The 20,275-nt window shown below is 46.2% G+C and overlaps 1 protein-coding gene across 1 annotated transcript in view; it reads right to left on the bottom strand.

Moving 5' to 3' along the window:
* The window catches only part of GABRP (gamma-aminobutyric acid type A receptor subunit pi), a 28,438-nt gene that overhangs the window by 1,998 nt on the left and 6,165 nt on the right, over positions 1-20,275 (bottom strand). Inside the window, exons 2-9 of the mRNA XM_035012486.1 lie at positions 14,284-14,380; positions 13,489-13,607; positions 9,424-9,491; positions 8,397-8,614; positions 6,228-6,310; positions 2,704-2,841; positions 2,178-2,330; positions 1,509-1,696 (exon numbers count right to left, since the gene is read on the bottom strand). Of these exons, the coding sequence (XP_034868377.1) occupies positions 1,509-1,696; positions 2,178-2,330; positions 2,704-2,841; positions 6,228-6,310; positions 8,397-8,614; positions 9,424-9,491; positions 13,489-13,607; positions 14,284-14,336 (1,020 nt within the window). The 5' untranslated portion in view covers positions 14,337-14,380. The remainder of the gene's footprint in view (positions 1-1,508; positions 1,697-2,177; positions 2,331-2,703; positions 2,842-6,227; positions 6,311-8,396; positions 8,615-9,423; positions 9,492-13,488; positions 13,608-14,283; positions 14,381-20,275) is intronic.

The raw sequence follows: 20,275 nt of genomic DNA, 5'->3' as shown, positions 1-20,275 counted from the left end.
TCTTTCTTTCTTTCTTTCTTTCTTTCTTTCTTTCTTTCTTTCTTTCTTTCTTTCTTTCTTTCTTTCTTGTAATTAACCATTGTCCCCTTAAGGAAGCCTATAGGGAATAAAATGAAATCCATATTCTTCTTTGGCTAGCACATAGGATCATTTGTCTTTGGCATTGGGTAATATGACTCTATGAAACATTGTTCACACACGGGAACAAGGCCACCGGAGCTATTCTGCTTCTTGCTGTTGTGAAATCTTAGTCACCTTAATTCCTTTAAAACTCGGTTTCCTTGCCTGCAAAATGGTGATGATATTAATACCTACCTTCTTATGAGAAGGTAGGTATTAATGGTATTCCTCACCATTAGACCCTGTGTGGTCCTGGCACTTTGCTAAAGGTGGATATCTCTTCTGTGCTGACCCCTATCACTTTCTTGCTTGTTAACATGAGCTTCAGTATACCAGTGTTTATCAAATTGGGCTTCCAGAGACTCCCAGGGTTCCATGGGCCTGTAGTGAACAATAGTTAAGAGCATGGCTATTGCCCACTGCAAGTGAGAATAACAGATAAGTGTCAGGCTTTGGAGCTAAGCAGATTTAGGTTCAGATCTTAGCTCTACCTCTTTATCTACATCCCATGGGATAAGTCACTTACCCTTCTTGTACCTGATTCCACAATTATAAAAATGGGGATAGACTTACTGCGTTGTTATGAGTATTTTTTTTTAAGATTTTATTTATTTATTTGAGAGCGAGAATGAGAGAGAGAGAGAGAGAGCATGAGAGGGGGAGGGCCAGAGGGAGAAGCAGACTCCCTGCCGAGCAGGGAGCCCGATGCGGGACTCGATCCTGGGACTCCGGGATCATGACCTGAGCCGAAGGCAGTCGCTTAACCAACTGAGCCACCCAGGCGCCCCAATGAGTATTTTAAATGATGTTTGCAAAGGGCTTGTGACTAAGTCTGGAGCATGTAAACATTCAATTGATAATAACGGTTGTTATTCTGAGAGCTGGACCCAGTGTTTCGCTGCTAACTCAGATAATGGCAGTCTTTCCCAGTTAGCAGAAAAATACGCTAATTGAGAAATTTGCTGCAATTTAATTTTTCCCACGCATTTTCCAGCAAACGATTACTTGTATAATTTAAGAAAATAAGAACGCAACAAAAGAATTAAATAGTAAATACATATTAATCTGAAACTTGTAAGCAGCTGATCACACTTGGTTTGATATTGGGTTTTTCATGGATGCTTGTTCTTGTGGTTGTGATTTCATGTTGCATACAGGCAACAGTTATTTTCTGCTAGCAGATTAAACATGTTAATATCCCATTGGACTTGACGAAAAGAGCAGTCTTTTTCAAAAGGTGCCATGACTTCCAGATGCCCCCACCTGAACAAGGATGAGAATCGCTGGAGCAAAGTGAATCACTCGGGGACGGGAACCAATCTGGTTCATCTCTACAGATCAGCACATGGCAAGTGATGAATCATATACAGGGCCCTCAAAATTCTTACCCTATCTTTGGCTGCCATCTGCTGTAAGGAGCTGTAGTGGGCAACTGCGTATTCCAACAGGGCCCCAAACACGAAGCTAAAGCAGATCCCCAGGTACACATCGATGGCCTTTATGAAACAGTTGGTATTGGGAAGAGAAGTGCGGGACCCAATCATCAGTGTTGTCATTGACAATACGGTGGTCACTCCTGGGAAAACAGGTAGGCAATGTTCCCACATCAGTGACCAGTGAACTTTTCACCTTTACCTGGCAGACTGTCACCATTCAGGAGTTGGCAAAGGGGGACAGAACTCAGAAATGGAACAGCTCATTTCTGAAAAATCTGTGATCTTCTAGAACAGGATTGATTTGTCCATTTTGAATGGATATGAGTGATACGGTTTTCTAAATGTTTCACCTTCTGTCTTCCCATTGGAGGGGAGTGTTCAGTATGCAAAATAACTGGTAATAGACCATCCAATCATGATTCTCTATTATCACTGTAAAACATGCTTTAAAAGGCACTGTCTCTCTCTTTCTCTCTGTAAAGGTCTCTCAAGACACCAACTCCTGGAACTGCCCTATGAATATCAGTGAAAAAAAAAAAAAAAAAACTGGTAGAAGGTAAAAAGAAACAAAAAGGGACCTGTAACTCCAGTTCTTAGAAATCTCCTGTTGGAGCTGCTTACCAATGCAGGTTCTTGCAGGAACTGAATCGAGGGAAATCCAAAATGAAACCCAAGATAGCACCACCAGAAAAGTGGAAGGAACATAGGTTTCCAAAATGAAATACAGGACATTCCTCCGAAGCTCAAATTGCAAGACCAGTCGTGTATAATTTCCTGGTAGGGTAAAGAAGAGATAGGAAATCATGTCTCCTCGCACAGCAGAGTGCTTTCCCTATGGGACGTTTAATTAGCTATATTCACATTAAGTTATCTGTTATTCACCAAAACCTAGTTAAGCATGAGCTGTCATTATAGTTGCAATGAGAGAAATTGCTGTTGTATAGAATGAGATGTAGAGGGGTGCACGTACCCCCACCCATGATCCTGAGCATGAAGCGGGTAACAGTGGCAGGCCCAAATCCTCCTGCCCTAGCACATTGTGGCGGGGTTCTTGGGCCCCAAAGAGATAAAGTGGAAAAGAGATGGTATTTCTGACTCAGAATGCAACCCAGTTATTTTGCTTTGTGCAATGCGTCTCACAAGTCACCTGTTTCCTGTTGCGACCTGGTGACTAAGGTGAAATACCGTTGTATGGTGTACTGAGCAAGCCGCAGGTTTTCCAGCCCGCGTACAGAGTCATTCCCTCTCAGCCAGCTGAACTCCACGTCGTTTCCATCATAGCCCCCTGGCAAGGAAAACAGTGCCCTGGTCAGTGCAAGAAGGTAGCAGATTGAACTGGCCTGGAGAATACTACCATGTGGGGGCAGCAGGAGCTCTGTCTTGATGGTGATCCCATGCAAAACTTGGCATATTTCTCACGTGCAATTGCAGTGTCTCCTCGGAACAGGACGACCTGCTAGGGCTGTTTGCTATCAATCGAAAACTGGTTCTGTGCTAAGTATCACATAGACTTGGTAGGTGATAGGCCTCCAGAAGTAGCTGCCTTCATTATTTAAATGATATTTATTGAACTCATATCTGTGAACACACACAGCCCTACACTCCATAGTGCCTTTCAGGGCAGTCCAGCATCTCTGGCAGTGTTCTTAGCGACTTTACAGTTGGTCTGTTCATATTTCCATGATGCAAACACAATGGCGGAAAACAAGAAACCTGCAGCCAGCCCCTATATTGATGTCTGTTAACTTAGGCATTTGATAAATCTCAAAGCAGTTTTACCGCTATAGTTCATAATAGTAATAATAGCTACCTGTTATGAAACATTTATGGTAGGCCTTTTATACATTACATCTCTAATGTACTCACAAACGTGCAAGGTAGACATTTCTATATTTCTTCACTAAAAAAATTTTTCTTTACAGTTTTTGAAATTGGGATGGATCTTAGAGTTGATACACACATACATACATATATACATATATATGAAGTAGAGCTTACATTTTTTCCTAAAATGTTACTTGATAAATGCTGTGCCTTAGAATCGAGGAACTATAATATTTGCCCATTTTATACAGGAAAATTCTCAGATTCAGAGAGATTGCATAACTTTCTCAGGATAGCAAGGTAAGTTAAAAACAAAGCCAGGATTGTACCTTCAGAAAGTCTAAACCCAAAACCCATGGGTGATGATGGTGATGATAATATAGCTATCATTCAGTGAGCAATTACATTTCTAAGTGCTTTATAACATTATCATCTCATTTAATCCTCAGAATATCTCTTTGAGAAGATAGATGAGTGATCAATAAGCACATGAAAAGATGCCTGACCATTAACCATTAGGGATAAGCAAATCAAAATCACAGTAAGATACTACTTCACACCCGTAAGAATGGCTGTCATGAAAAGACAGACAATAACCAATGATGAGACTGTGGAGAAGCTGGAACACTGCCAGGGGGGATGTAAAATGGTACAACTACTTTGGAAAACAGGTTGGCAGTTTCTTGAAAACTTGAATACAAATTTACCATTTGACCCACCATTCCACTCCCAGGTATCTGCCTATGAGAAATCAAATCACGTTCACAAAAAACTTGTACACAAATGTTCACAGTGGCATTATTCTTAATGATTACAGGGTGGAAACAAGCCAAAGGGATGTGTATTCTTTCATATGGAATAATGAGGAATAAGGCAATAAAAAGAAACAAAGCATTGATACAGGCTCCAACCTGTAGGAGCCTCAAAAACATGCTAAGTGAAGGGAGCCAGATGCAAAAGACCACATGTTGTATTGATTCCTTTTATATGAAATATCCAGAAAAAGCAAATGCATAGAGACAGAAAGTAGATTAATGGTTGCCTGGGGGCTGGTGGTGGCAACAGGAGGCACTGTAAATGGGCACAAGGGATCTTTTTGATTGATGGAAAAGTTCTAACCATGAAATGTGGCTATGGTTGCACTACTTGGCAAATTTACTAAAAATATTTGAATCGTACACTTGAAAGGACTGAATTTTATGGCACATACATTTTACCTCAATAAAGCTGTTAAAAAAATAACTCTTTGAGTCAGATACTATTATTTTTCCTTCTTGACTGATGAGGAAAGTGGGGTCTGGAGAGGTTAGTTCTAGTCTCCCAAAGCCACCAAAGCTAGTGACAGGGAAACCCACTGATCCCTGAACCTGTGATCTTAAACATGGAACTGTATTGTCTTCATTCTCCCAGGCTACTGGGAGATGGGACCCAGTGTCAAGTCTTAGCTTATGGTACACACTGTTTCGCAGAGGTTATTTTCCCTCCACTGGGCAGAGAAGTAGTCATGAGCTCTTAGAGGCTTTCCAGGTAAAAATTGCCTATGGGCTTTCTCTCAGAAGTACCCCAAAATATACTGTCCAAGTTAGCTGTCCAAATAGGCCTAGGATCCCCAAGAAATAAAAAAAGAATATCTAAATAAGTGAGTTGTACAAGCTTCTACTTGGACACTTTACTTTTAGAACTGTTAAATGCTCGCAATCATTACATTATCATGGCTCTTGTGGGATGCTAGGAAATCTTTCCTAGGGATGGTGTTCAGGAAAAAAAAAAACCCTTGGTGAAGTTTCTGTACCCAAATAACTGCTAATAAACACTCAGTGAAAACTTCCTCTGCTCACTGGGGATGGTATTCGTGCAAGCCGAGTGCTGAAGTTTCCAGGAGAATCTCACTCCCGGGATTTGAGATGAGCAGAGCCACACGTGGAGGGCTATTACTTTTTCCATGTGGGGCTGAAAATGAGTTCTCTTTTTGATAACCTCAAGTTTTATTCTGCCCCCAAATAGCTGTATTGCTTTAATGAGGTTTTGCATGCATTTAATCAATAGAGTAATTAATCTGCCTGTCTGAGTCTTTAATTAAATGTCTACCTCTGAAAAATGACTGCCGCCTCATAATGGTTGTGCTTCTTGGACATTGACCACTCGTGTCCTCATGTCAGTAGTTGATCTCTAGGGCTTGACTGTGGTTTTTCCTCCTCGTACAAACCATCCCTTGATGCCTTAGTGACTCCTATCTGAGGCATCGTTTCCCCAGGACACCTGTCACAGGTAGCACTTTCCCAAGTTTGGTGGGCATTTCAGAACAATGGAGATTACTCAACAATGCCATTTGACACACATCAACTTAGAATAAAATGCTCATTCCTCATCATAAATCCTCAGACTGCAGTTTAGATGCCCACTCCTGGCATCATTGTGTTAAGCTATATATATATACACCAAACAACTTCTTTTCAAAGTTGGAAGCAGTTGTGCAATAAATGTCAATGATTGCTTTGAATATTTACCATTTTTGACCTCTGCTGTGTTCCTTCTGGCTTCCATGCCTTCTCAGACTCTGAGTCCCACTCCTTGTCCTATAGACCCCCATTTCCTTGGCTGTCCTGTCTACTCTTAGGTAGAATATTTAGTGCCGATGCACAGTGGTCCTCTCCCAAAAGATGTAATGTTGGAAGGGTTGTCTTTAAGAGGTCTCCAAATCTCTCTGGATAAACACTCAGAAGGGCTGAATCAATTGGAATCAACACCAAGAAAAGAAAGGCTGCTATGTCTTTCTTCATGAATACAGCGATCTAAGCCAAGTCACCCAGGAAAATCATCTCAGGGGCCTGCAGAATATATACTCACAGCTTTCCAGTTGCAACTTGCATGTCTGTGTATCCATGGGGTATTTCGACAGGTCCATGTTACATGCAACAGTCGTTGTGATTCTAAGAAAGGAAAAATGGGTTCAAAAGGAGTGATATGGGGGAAAGGATACATTCCCTTTTAAGGGCCACTCCAACAGGACTTTCACCTTGACTCTTACAGTGAATGTGTGACTTGGAGCCTACACTCAAAACATTCCTGAGGTTTTCTGTGCTAAGAAACACCTTTGAGATGTGGTCAAAGCTGGGGTCCAGAATGGAGGAAGCTGGAATGTGGGCAATGAAGAGGCAAACTTGCAACAACATTGCAGAAGAAAATCACTCATTGGCTTGAGATGCTCTTGCATCAGTTTTAAAATTTAATTTCCATGACAAACCCACAAGGAGCTAGAACAGAGAGCACTGTCACTTCTGTCTTCATTTGACAACAGACTCAGGTGTTTGCCTCAGCTCACACAGCTCTTAGTGGCAGAGCTGGGGCTGGAGCCCACGTCTCCTGGCTGGGCAGTTCTCATGGACCCTGTCTCCTGGAGGGGATCAGCATTCTCGGAGGAAGTAGAGGATGTTGGGGGGCACTGTGGCTTTTGGGGACCAACACCCAGAGACATTCACTTAAACATCAGTAAAGCCCTCACTGTGGAGATTTTAATTGGCCGAACTTTATCTTCCTTTTTTTTCAGTGTCACATATTTTTATTAAGCACCCTTATTTATTAAGCACTGTGCTGGGTTCTTGGGGAAAGTGAAATGATGCATGCATGGTGCCCACCTTGAGGAAGCTCACATTTGTTTCAGGAAGACAGAGAATGACAACAGCTACTATTTACTGAGTGCTTACCCCAAGCCAGTCCCAGGCCGAAGTGCATCTCATGCATCATCCCTTTGAATTTTTACAACAACTTTATGAGGTAGGAAATATTATTCTCCTTTTGCTGCTGAGGAAACTGAGGCTCAGAGAGTCCAGCAACTTCCATAAGGTCACAGAACAGGGACTTGCCCCTAAATGTGTCTGATTCTAGAGCCAGGCTGTTAACAGTCATCATCCATAATCCTTGCACAGGACAGATTGTATTATGTGCATAATACAGACAGAAGACAGACATATACATGCACAGGAAGGGGGACATTAATGTTGATTGGAGTTGGGGGTCAAGGGAGAGGTCTAGTTCGGCTTCTTGAAGGAAGGGTTGGGGCTTTGGCTGGTTTTTGCAAAATTCAGTGTAGCTGAGGAATGCCAGATGAACAATTCAAAAATTCAGTTTATTGGATAGCTCAGTCTTTGTTGCATAATGTCAGCCTCCTACTTGGGATCTAAGATAAGTCCCATGAGTATTTGGTTCCTGGCTTTCTCCCCAAGGACTGTGGGAGCATAAGGTTTGCTTGGTCCTTGCACATCCCTTGTACAGGCAGTGATGAGCCTTTGCCTGTGGGCTGCTTCCTACAGCATCTAGGGAGCACCTTGCCTATTCTAGGCAACCAGCCCTTTGATGCACAACTGGGTGGAAGGAATTTTTGGCCTCAGGGATTTGGGAAAGGGACAAAGGGGAGCCCATGGCTCCAGATGGCAGAGGCCTTGGGGGGCACTGCACTTGGCTTCTCTGTAGAAAAATGCCTTAGACAAATAGAGATGCATTCTGGGACAACCCTACCTCCACTGAGCCCCATGAAAAGAAAATTCCTGACGTGGACCTACCTCTCTGTCACTCTTGCTATTCCCCTTATTCCCTTGCTAGCTTTTTTTTTTTTTTTCTTTTTTAACTCTTTAAGACTCAGCTCAGAGTTCTATGAAAGCTTCCTCTAGCATCACCACAAACCGCTAACTTACTCCCCACCTCAGAGCCCCCCGGGATTCTGGACTTTCTTTGCTTACCCATCTGCATCAGGACAATGTCTCATTCGGCTCTGTATTCTAAGTGTCCATTGTGGGGCCTGGCACAGAGCAGACATTCAGTAGCTGCTTGTTGAGCCAAACTGAACCGAAGGAGGGCCCTTCTACTACCGGGACAAGAATCTAGGAAGGCAGGAGCATGAGAAGGGCGGGACCTCAGGGCGCTTATTTGAGTGCTGGTCAGAACTGCCCAGGATGTATTTTATGCCTTTCCTTCCAGCCATTTCCCCATTCAGCCCTGAGGTGGTAGGGACCCAATCACCTGAGAGCATACAAGACTGTGCCATTGGAGAAGAGGCGGATGAGCCTGTTTCCCACAGTGACTTCGTGGAGGAAGGACTTCTTGGACTCCACAATGTAAGTGTCTGGCACCCAGAGGAACTCCACGAGGCGCGCATCCAGAGTGAAGCTCTTGTTGCCTTCAAAAACCAGCCGCTGGTCCGTCCAGCGCTGTCTGAGGTATATGGTGGCTGTGTAGTCCTGAGGGGGAAGCCAGGTATGGAAATGGATGGAAGGGGGAGCGGGGGGCGGGGGAGAAAGAGTTTGAAAATGGAAGGAAAGGGGTGAAGTCTTATTCCCCTTCCCACCTCTACTTAGGTCAAGAGTACAAACTATAATAGACATTGGTGAACAAAGTCTTATTCTTGGGTGAGGGGCCTGTAGCAATAAGAGCACACAGCACCTTATTTATTCTAGACAATAACTCTCACTGCCAAAAGGGAGCCCCACAGGAGCATGTTCAGGGCCTTAACTTGCTTGTCCTCTGTCCCAAAGGCCCCACCGAGTTGTCGAAGGTTTTGGTGAGAGCCGAGTGCTTAGGTTGTCCAGCATTTACCCGGAATGCACAGCCGGCCCTCTTGGCAACCTGCCTTTAATGTCACTTCATCTTTAATGAGTTCTCTTAAGTGAGAGGATGGTGGAAAGCAGCTATGTGATTGTCAGTTTTCATCAGCTTAGCTTCTCTTCTGCTCTGGGAGGATCCACGTGATGTTCAGGCTTCCCCACTGCACTTTCTTTCTCCCCCAGGTTTTTATCCCCACCAAATGCACCCGCTCCACTCCCTCATCTTTTCCCTCCTGGCCCTTGAATCCACTTTCCTTCTGATACTCAGAAGATCTGTTTTACAAGAATCTTCCACTGCCTTGAGTTTTGGGATAGGTCTCCAGCTTTTGCCATTCCAAGTGCATGGGGGCTGTGGGTCTCTGTTCTGTTTTTGAGTAGCTAGAAAGGGCATCCCCATAAAACACAAGAAGGACACCTCAGGTGGAAGATGAAGGGGCCACACTTACCATGTTACTCTCTGAAATACTAGAAATACTTGCAATGTCCAGAGTCAGTGCTATCAGAACTGGTTCTCCTAAGAATGAAGAAAACACCAGAAGGACTTATATAGAAACACAACCACACTACATTAGCACAATGTTTTAAAAATTAGAAAACACAAAAGTAACACTGGCCTATTGGAAAATTTTAGCCACTCTAGAAGTACATAAAGTGAAAGGTAAATTTCTATCCTCCCCTTGTCAGGAGGAACCACTGTGTAGAATGAAAAAAAAGTATGAAAAATTTTTGTATAAAAAATGCACAAATATATAAATAGCTTAATATGTAAGAGAGACTACGCTGTGTTCACGAGTGCATATTTTAAAGGATATAGTGGTATTTGGTTACTTCTTACTTGGAGGATTTTTCCATTGGTACTTGCAAGAGACAAATTATTTAGAGATGTAGTATGAGATTTGGAAATTTGTGCACAGAGATCTTTTTTTCCTCCCCTCAACTAAGTAAATTTACCACAAGATGGCATTCAAGAGTGCTCATGGTTGAGCTCTTGTTCACCTCCGGACACTTTCCTCCTCTTCCTTTACTCTCCAGAAAGCCTAAACTATTTAGAATTCCAGAACCTTCCCCCGTGATCTGGTATGCAGATATTGGGCCTCAGGCCAAACTCCTGAGAGTGCCGGTCTTAGCTCTTGAGACAGAGGTCTTGGAGCCCATTCTCAGAAGCCAGGCCAAGGCAGTCTGCTTCTCCTCGGACTGGAGATGTGAAAGAAAAGCCCAGGGGTGAGAAACATGTGAGTTCACAGCTGGGAAAAGTTACTGAATCTTTCAGAACTACCTTTTTTCTCACCTGTGAGTAGAGATAAAACTAACAACATCATAGTGTCATGGAGAGGGTAAATGAGATTAGCAAGTGGCAGCTTCTTTGCAGGATGGTGGCAGGAGGAAATACGTGTAAAGAAGGTGCTCAAAAATAATTATATGTACCAAGTCCCAGGACTGTGTCTATCACATAATAATAGAGATTCAGTAAATGGCATTTGCCTTCCCTTCCCCATCACCTCCGTAATCCTAGCTAAATCTGGAAAAGGAACAAATTTACTCACCAGGTTAATAGCTGCAATAGCTTTCACTTGCAATAAATAAGTAGGGGTGCCTCAGGGGACTGTGACAATGCATTAACCAGGAAGAGGAGAGGTGGAATTCAAAGGAAGCTTAAAACCATCTACTTGGTAGGAATCGGACAAAGCAACCTAATTATTATGAAGGAAACCAAGCCATAGAATATAGGTGGGAATTTGGAAATGGAGCTTTAGAACCAATGCAATTAAAAATAGTTCAGCTAATACTTGGTGTTAATATCTGATGGAAGAATGGGAGATCTTTGAGGACGGACCCTGGAAGGTGCTGAAGGAGCATGGTGGTAAGTGGCTTTCTGCCTCTCAAGGCAGAAATTAAGAAAAGGAGCTTGGAGTCAGAGTGTTTGAATCCCATGTCCACCACTTCGTAGCTGTGTGACCTTAAGCAAATTGCTAAAGTTTTCTGTGCTACAGTTTGTCACCTGCGAAAGTGAGCTACTCATGCCTACTCTTGAGGATTGAGTTGGGAAGGTTACAGGATCTCTCTTTAAATGTCTGGAGCACGGTGGGCAGTGGCTCAGTGTTATTTGCTCCCTGAGGAACATGGAGAACAGAACACGCACAAAAGTTCCACTCCACTGTGCTTTCTGTTTCCTTTGTTTCCAGCTAGTCCAGTCCTGGCCTTGCTTCAGTTGGCTTCTTTATGGACCAGAACTTGCTTTCTTCCCCTTGAGTTAGAAGAGTGAGCTGTGCCACCAGAGGGCAGCTTCCTCCTGGGAAAGAGGTCAACACTAGTTCCTGGACAGTGTTCCTAGAGCCTGCTTACAAACCTGTGCTCTGGCTACCTCATTCCCTGAAAAACCTTATGGAGGTCTTGTCTCTTAAGAACTTCAGGGACCTAGAACCCAGGTGGACAGACATTACAGAGAACATGGCCCCTCCATGGAACTCCAGGCTGCCACATACATGTAGCTTCCTTTAGGAGACAGATTGCCAAGGTATTGGGGCCCGTGCCTTCCCCTCTTTTTGACAAAGCACCCCTTGCCCCTTTTTCAGCCCAGGTGGATCTGGGCCTCACACTCCTTGGGTCCACCCCAGGTTCGGAATGGGCACTTTGCCCAAGAACCTTGCCTCTTGTCGACCCGTGAGCAGGCAACAAGAAGGACAGTATCCTGGCCTAATTGTTTGGGGTTTGGGAGGCAGAGAAATTGGACCTAACCAGGGTGTACAGACTCATATGCTTGTCATTAGTGTTCAGCTGGGCCTGGGAAGACCAGGGGAGCTTGAAGCCTTCCTAGGTTTGTTAACTTAAGGACCTCAAATCTTTATTGTGTGGCCATGAAAATGGTCTTGCTGATCTCCAACTGAAGTGGGTGTAATTGGCCCAGCTGCTGTGCTCTGAAATCCTTTACCACACTTGCTCTGAGGCCATGCTTCCCACAGGCTGCACCCCACCAATGACTGAGTGTGGTGGGGATACTTAGGCACACTGTGCCTGGAAGGCACGGAGATAGGAGACTCCTCTGATGGGAACTTGGGCTCAAGGTCTCCCTGAGGGCCTTTCCAAACACACATAGAACTGCACCATAGTCGAAGACACCTGTGCCCAACCTTCCTGTCCTCCCTCTCTCCTTCCCCCATGGTCAGCTTTCCTATCTTCCCACCCCACGTTCTGTCATAGATATTGCCCCAATAAATATCTTGCATGGATAATCACCTTCTGGTGTCTGCTCCTCAGAGGACCTGGACTAACCCACTAATACTAGATTTGACCAGAGAATTTTATCATGTGAGGGGAGGAGCAGGAAGGAAGGAAAGGGGATTAAAATAGACCCATGCACCCTGATGATGTGGCAGGTGCCATGCTTCATGTTCACACAGTTCATCTCAATCAGTCCCCTCTATAAGGTGGAAGATATATCTCCATTTCACAGAAACGGGGCTTAGAAAGCTAAGGTGCTTGGCAAGAAGTAGAGATACCACTTTCTGCTCTAGGTAAGGAAACGCTAGAATCCACTTCGGTCAATCTTACATTTGAGACTGAGACCCTATGAGGAGGTATGGGATTGGTCTCAATCCCTCCCTCCTTGCCTCATTCTGTCACCAAATACCAACTGACAGCTTGTTGTATGCCAAGTGCTGAGCTGCTGCTGGGGTTAGTGAGGTAAATAAAGCAAGACTCCCTCATGGGGCTACAGGCTAAAGCCGAGACGGCAATGATGGTATTGCCTTGTAATGGCTATGATTTGGAAGTGTAAGTATGAAGAATGGGGACGGGGCCTACAACGAATCAGGGCTGACTTCTCAGAGGAGGAAGCCTTTGATTTCAGACTTGAAAAATTGGCATTTTGCCAGGGAGTCAAGTTGAAGGAAGCCATTCTCAGCAGATAAACGGTCTCAGCAAAGGCACGGAGGCCAGGGAAGCCAAGGGGGTCAGGGAGTGTTTGGGGCACACTCCTGGCAGGGCAGAGTGGGAGGAACTGGGGCTGGCAAGACTGGCAGACAGACAGAGGCTGGGCTGGGAAGGCCTGGTGTGCCAAGGGGCTCTGGACTCTATGCTGAGGATGCTGGGACATAGGCAGGTATTCTGAGCAGGCAAAGGGCCCAGGCAGGTCATCCAGGTGGCACAATTGGGGGTTAGCCTTGAGTGACCAGGCTGAAAGCTGGAAGGCTAGATGGTGTGGTCCTGGTGAGTTCCTTAAATAATGACACTGGAAGTGGGGGCAGAAGGAAGGCAGTGTGTGAGAGGTTGTTAGAGGCTCTGGTCACCTCCTCAGAGGGGAAGAGGATTTCTTTATCTTGCAGGTTGAGAGGCAAAGCACGTTCTTCAAAGCAGTGTGAAAACCACTGGCTGTCCTCATCCATCATTGCTCATCCTTAACTGGTTGCAGACCAGAAAATGGAATCAACTAAAATCTCCTGAAACTCTCCTCTGCATATTGCCTCTGTTCTTGTCCTTTTGAATTGATGTCCTGGACAAAAAGGATGACCTACCGCCAAAATTGGGCCTGAGAAATTTGTTATATCCTGCTGTGAGATTCTCAAAGCCAGGCAGGGAGAGCTTGTCACTTCTGCTGACCTCGATGTTGAACTGATTCCCCTGGATACATATCCTGGAAAAGAAAATGGGTATTGGTGCATGTGCTTATTTAGATGTCAATAAGCATGTATACACATAAACTTTGCACGTATGTGTGTGTGTTGTGCCCATGTACCAGCAGTGACTTTTCTAGAGGGAAATCTCTAATTTTCAGCTGCTGAGTTAATATGTCCCTATCCCACTCCATTTTGTTACCCATTTGCCATACATCAGAATGTTGAGGTAATTTGGGAAACCCTTCAAGTGTCTTTAGAAAAAACATAGGGGGCTCATCCATCTATGACCATTTTGGAAGCTTGAGTTCTCCGGATAGAATATATGGCAGGAAGGGCGCCTGGGTGGCTCAGTTGGTTAAAGCGACTGCCTTCGGCTCAGGTCATGATCCTGGAGTCCCGGGATTGAGTCCCACATCGGGCTCCCTACTCGGCAGGGAGTGTGCTTCTCCCTCTGACCCTCCCCCCTCTCATGTGTTCTCTCTCATTCTCTCTCTCTCAAATAAATAAATAAAAAACCTTTAAAAAAAAAAAAAGAATATATGGCAGGAAGTTGTGTTGTCAGGGTGTATGAGGGAGGTGGATGGATAGGCTTTATCTTGCCATTGGCAAGTAGGAGGACCTGCCCCCTCTTCCTCCTTCATGCATATATGCAAAGCAATTCGGACCAAGGTCATTGTGAGGCAGCAAACTCACCTTGGAGTGAAGAGACTCAGACACATGAAGGTCAAGTGGAGACTGTATTTCATGTTGATGAGGTGCTCACGCAGAGAGGGACCAAAGTAGAAATCGCCTGGGGAAACAAGGTGGGAGAGGTGACCCAAAGGGCTCACCTTCTCCAAGCCCATCTCCATCCTGTGGGTCATCAGCCGCAGTACTTTCTCAGAATGTGTGGGGAGCAGTGTCTTTCCACACCATTTGGTTATAGCTCCTATTGCCTGCATGACTTCGTTTTGGAGGATCACATTTTAAATCCAACCCAAATAAAGGCTGACACCTTGTTTAGAGAGTGGCTCACCAGCACCAGAAGTGCAGCCCGTTCATGCTGGGCTGTGCATTTGGAAAGCCCCAAGACTGTCCTTTCCCTGTCCTTATCCTGACTTTGCCAGATAGGACACCCCTAACTATGCACTCACCCCGATAATGCCACTTATCCAAGGGTCTAGGCCTGTCATGACCTAAGTAGGTCATGTAGACAGGAAATGAAAACTTCCCAGTAATAAACAAACAAACTTCCTAAGAACCTTCCATGTGCCAAAGAATACATTAGATACTTTCTCACAGACCTCCTCACTCCATTGTCACCGTGCCTTTGTGACGTGGGTGGGTTAATCCCGTATTGCGACGAGGAAACAGAGGCTCACAGAAAGGTCACTGTGCTAGTGAATATCAGAGGAGACTTTGAGCCCAGGGCTGGCAGCCTTGCACCCGTGATATTGGCTGTTCTCCCAGCCTCCCAGACCTGCTCCCTGGGTGCTCTGAAGCCGTTCAGCCGGTTGGGTGAGTGAGCGACGCGTATGCGTGAGGATGGTCAGGGAGACATGGCCCAGGGGCCTGGTCTCCTCGGGCTCGGGAGCTCCTGTCAGATGGTCCTCCTGAGAGAGTAGCCGGCAGCCAGGCAGGTGAGCCTGTGACCTATCATGCTGGTGACAGCAGAGTGGGGGTTCTCGGGCGTGGCTCAGGCCCTGTGCCGAGGCAGACAGTCTCAGGGTGGGTCAACCCTCCTCTGTGGCAACCTCTGTGAACCAGGCCACTTTCTTCTTTTTTTTTTTTTTAAAAGATTTTATTTATTTGACAGAGAGAGACACAGCGAGAGAGGAAACACAAGCAGGGGGAGTGGGAGAGGGAGAAGCAGGCTTCCCGCTGAGCAGGGAGCCTGATGCGGGACTCGATCCCAGGACCCTGGGATCACGACCTGAGCCGAAGGCAGACGCTTAACAACTGAGCCACCCAGGCGCCCCAAACCAGGCCACTTTCAAGAGTCTAGCTATTCTGGGGCTTAAGGTGCCATTTAGCCATTAATCAACTAATATTAATTTTACTTAGAAAACAAATACATGCTCATTGTAGAAACGAAAGCAAGATAGAAATGTATAATTAAAAGTGTAAGTCCCAATGATGTGTCAATGTAGGTTCATCAATTTAACAAATGTACCACTCTGTGGGGGATGTGATAGTGGGGAAGGCTGTGCATGGGGTGGGGTGGGGAGGCTGAATTTTGCTGTGAGCCCCAAATATCCCTAAAAATATAAAGTGTAAAAAGAGCGCCTCTCCCTCACTTTTCTCTAGTCTGATGCCTCAATCAGTTGTCTCTTAACAGTTGGGTCTTCTATGCATATATTATTGTATATTTATATGCATGTATATCTGCATGAAGAAAAAAATTAAAAAGTGAAGTTGGGGTGATAGTAATGCATTTTTTTATATTTACTTTTTTGCTTAATAATGATAGCCAACATTTCTTAAATACTTAATGCATGCTTGCACTCTGCTGAGAACCTCAGAAACCCTTACAACAACTCATTGAGGTAATTACTACCGTTCTCCTCAACTTACAAATGGAAAAACTGAGGCTTCGAGAGGATAAGAAACAGTCCCAAGATTGTAGAGCAGGTGAATCCAGGCAAGCTCACCCCATCACTTCTAACCCCTGCCCCATGACACACGCTCTTCTTCAATGCCAGGTTTTTAGTTCCTACGGATCTGCCTCATTCTTTCTAATGGCTCAAGGTATTTCATCAGATCAATATGTACAACACACGTCCTGCGTATGGTACTAAGTTATTTCTACATTTTTTACTGTTATAAAATCAGTAATGACCATCTTTGCACATATGCAAGCTCCTGGAACTCTGCGCTCTGTCCTATTTCTCTTCCTTAGCCCTGTCCTTCTCATCTTTTGATAAGTCAACATTGTCAATCCGCCAGTGATCATATTCCAACCTTCTTCCCAGTTCATCTTCCCAGTCTCTGTCCATTCCCCTGTCCCCGACATCAAGTTTAACAGGGTCCAGGGAGCGGCTCCCATGCCCTCCCATCCCTTCATTCAATTTTCCAAAGGCTTCACAAGCTCCTTCTGGGAATCAGACATGTATGAGGCAACACCAGAGCTCCTGTCTAGGGAGGGAGAGGAGTGTAAGCAGTGAAGTGACAGCATTCCCTGTGACTGTCCTATGACAGGGGCTGAGGCAAAGGGATACATGGTGGGCAAAGGAAGCAAGTGGTCAACTCCATGGGGGAAGGGTGGGACAGTGCCAGGATGGAAGTCATAGAGAAGTTCATTAGATTCTTGAAGACAGTGTTTGCATTTGCCAGGTGAACAAAGGAAGGTTGGGCCCTCAGGATGCTGGGCAAAGATAGGGAGACTTGCCCACCAACACTCTCCTACCCACTTATTCTCTGTCTCTCCCCTCTAGCCCATGGCCATCTGTGACTTCTTCCTAGTCTGTTCTGAATTAGCTTCATTCTCATTTTGGGATATTTCTAAATTCTTCCTCCTCCTATAGGAAATTGAATTTTATCAGGCAAGTTGGAGAACAATCTAGCTTCAGCTCCAAGACTCCTATCAAATCACATTTCCCTGTGTTAGGGCCCTATTGAATCATGTTTCCCTGTGTTAGGGGCCTGGGCTTCTGAATCTGCTCCAAGGAATCTCGTGTCTGAAAAGCTTTGCCCACACCAGACCTGGAAAAATGACCGCACGTGGCCCTGCTCTCTCTGGTCAGGTTGTTGAGCATGTCTCATTTTAATAAGGAAGAAAAGAGAAGAAGAGGGAGCCCCCTGGGTGCCCCCTTGGTGCTGTGCTTTGTGCTTAATCGCATTTAATTCTCATGACCATTGGGCTCAGTAGGTGTGAATTTCTAGGATCTCAGATTGGTGAAGGGATTTGGCCACAGCCACATAGCAATTAAGTGCCATGATTTGAATCCAGGTCTTCCAGGTCCCTGTTCTTTGCATTGCATCTAGGAAGAGGGCCCCAGCTCCCAAAGTGAATGGGATTCCACTTGACTCTGGTCCCTCTTACACCAAACCCACCTCTGGGATAGAGTGCTGCATCCACACTATGTCCCAAGTGGCAACTGCACTGAGGTCTTCACCCCGCACGGCAGAGAAACCAACCATCAAGTGATGACTTGTGTTATCTGCCTGCCTGAATGAAGGCTCTGGCCACCAATGCTGATACAGACACTGGGAATGGCATTTGGCAGAGACATGCACTGAGCCACCAGAGGGGAGTGCCCTGAGGGTTGCCCCACAGCTCTAGGGGACCTGGAGATTCCAGCTGCACCTAGCCCTTCCAACCTGCAGGAAACACGGCACTCAGAAGGTCTTGAGAGGCTCCTGAGTAGGGGCAGCCTAGGAACTCTTACCCTACTCTGAGGGGTTCTCTGCCAAGATCCCACCTCTACCAGTAGAAAAGCATGAGGTTTGGGTTGACACATCTGAGTCAGGTAACCTTTCGGGTCTGAGCTTTCCTATCTGGAAATGGGAACAGAAAGCACTCAATAAATATTAATTTTCATTCTCCTCTCCCTTTGACGTCTTCTATGGGAACTTCAGTGATCCCACTCTGACCATGAGAGCCCAAAGCTCAAGCTCTTCCTATACCCCTTCACGGCCACCCAGGGTAGGAACTGACTATATGTCCTTTTGAGGGAACTCATTTTGGCATCACCTCAGGAAGGACAGGGTCAAGGCATAGGACTTCAGGGTCACCCAGGTGGCAGATGGCAGCCTTTTCTGGATTGGCTCTGAGAAGCAGAGGTAATTCCAATATGCGCACATTTCCGCTCCCATTCCCAGAATCTCCTCACATAGACAGTGAACCCCAAGCATGTCATGCTCTAGCCTCCTTCCCACTCAGGCAGAGTTCCCCAGGCTTCTGTCACTTCCACATAGACAGAATCATTTGTTGGGAAGCAGGAGTGGAGTCCAAGTTAGGTCGAGGTGAGGAAAAGCATTATTGCCATGGGAACCTCCTTACGAAAATCACAGCAGGTGAAGTTGTGGGGTGTGGGGGCCCTGGTGGGCAGTGCAGAGAGGAAGGAGCACCTGCGGCTCTAGGTTAGACAGGAGGAGCTCTAATCTCGACTCTGCCTCTGATTCTGAAATAGCGTTATTTCTCCCTGAGCTTTAGTTTCCTCCACTATAAAATGGATGGTAATCAATAGTTCTTCAGACCGTGGTGAGACCTGGTACAAGGTAGGTGCTCAGCAAATTCTAGCCCCAGCCACCTCCCCTCACTCCCAGCAGGGTTTGTATCTGTATTTCCTTCCCTTTCTTCCCTCCAAGTACTGGAGGGGCCGGCAGTTTTCTTACCAGGACGCCGCCGACGCTCTGTTACGGCATGTCCTTCAGGCCTTCAGGCTGGGCATTTGGGCAGAACATGGTCTTCTGGGTCCCTGAGCATCTCCTCATCCTCAGTCCTGCCCCCCTGGATGCAGACACACGGCCACTCTCTGATGGAGTGGCTCTCCTCATGGGGAAGACAGAGCTGCAAAACCGGCTAGGCAGACGAGTAGGTAGAACCTCCCACAGCTCCTCCCTTGGGTGGAGCTCTGACCTGGTCCTGGGTGTCTGTGGGAATCGCCCAGCTCCTGCTATGACTACTGGTTGCCAGGGCTTTGATTCTGAGTTGGTGTCTCACTGAACTCCTGGACCACAGCCAGAGAAGAATCTTGAGGTCAAAGACCCATGAAAGTCAAATACAGTGGGTGACTCCCCCGCCCCCTCCCACACCATGCCTGGAAGATGAGTCCAGGGCTCTGAATTTTGAGGACACCTCTATCCTGGTGTCATGGAACAGGACTTAGCAGCATGTAAGACCTTGGGCAAAGCCACTTTACCTCTCTAGTCTTCAGCTTCCCATCCTGAAGCTAGAACTTGACCATTTCTAAAATTCTGATTCCTTGGGCATTTTAAGAGCACCTTTGGAATCAACAGAAAGCCTAGTCAATGTAAAAGGAGACTTGTAGATCTGAGGCCATCATGCTTTCCAGACTGGGAAGTTTTCAAAAGAGATACAGGGGCCAAGGGAGTGGAGGCTGGAGGCTGAGGAGGCCAGCCCAGAAAGAAGTGGGAGGGACTTGGGGAAAAGTCTGGCTCGATTTCTCGATCTCTTCTCCTTCACCATCCCTGTCCCTCACACAGAGGGTGCTTTAACTCCCTGTGAAGTCCCTTTAGGGGCATCCGTCCTCCATAGCCCGTCGAACTTCCTAACAGAAGGGCTTCAACTGTGTGTGCAGACCCCTAAGTTCTCCCTGTCATCGTGGCCAGTGGCCCCGAAACTCACTCCTGGCTCCGGCCCCACAGGAAGGCACAAGGAATTTCCTGGAGACTTGGCTGTGCACCCTGAGAGAGCCAGGAGCAGGGAGTCCGATGGAGGGGCCCAGGAGAGAGCGGAGGGTGTGGCAAGAAGCCCTTCGGAAACTCTGACCCTCCTGACATCATGGCCAAGCCCCTGCCCAGACCCCCGCCAGTCTTGGAGGGGAGAAGGTGGTGAGACAGGGGAGAGGTAGGACAGAGAGCGAGTGAAGCTGCAAGGAACAAAAGGAGGTGGGATGGGGCGGGTGGGCGTCGGCGTGTGGTGTCCCACAGAAGCCTCAGGCTCCAAACCAGTTTCCTTAGTGTGCCCCAGAGCCTGGCCCGCCTTGCAAGCATTTCTGTGCACCCGAAGAGAAAGCTCTTT

The sequence above is a fragment of the Mirounga leonina genome, unplaced genomic scaffold, assembly GCF_011800145.1.
Source record: "Mirounga leonina isolate KUSES-001 unplaced genomic scaffold, KU_Mleo_1.0 Mir_104, whole genome shotgun sequence".
Lineage (NCBI taxonomy): Eukaryota > Metazoa > Chordata > Mammalia > Carnivora > Phocidae > Mirounga > Mirounga leonina.
The sequence above is the reverse complement of the archived record's forward strand: the minus strand, read 5'-3'. Positions and strand labels throughout refer to the sequence as shown.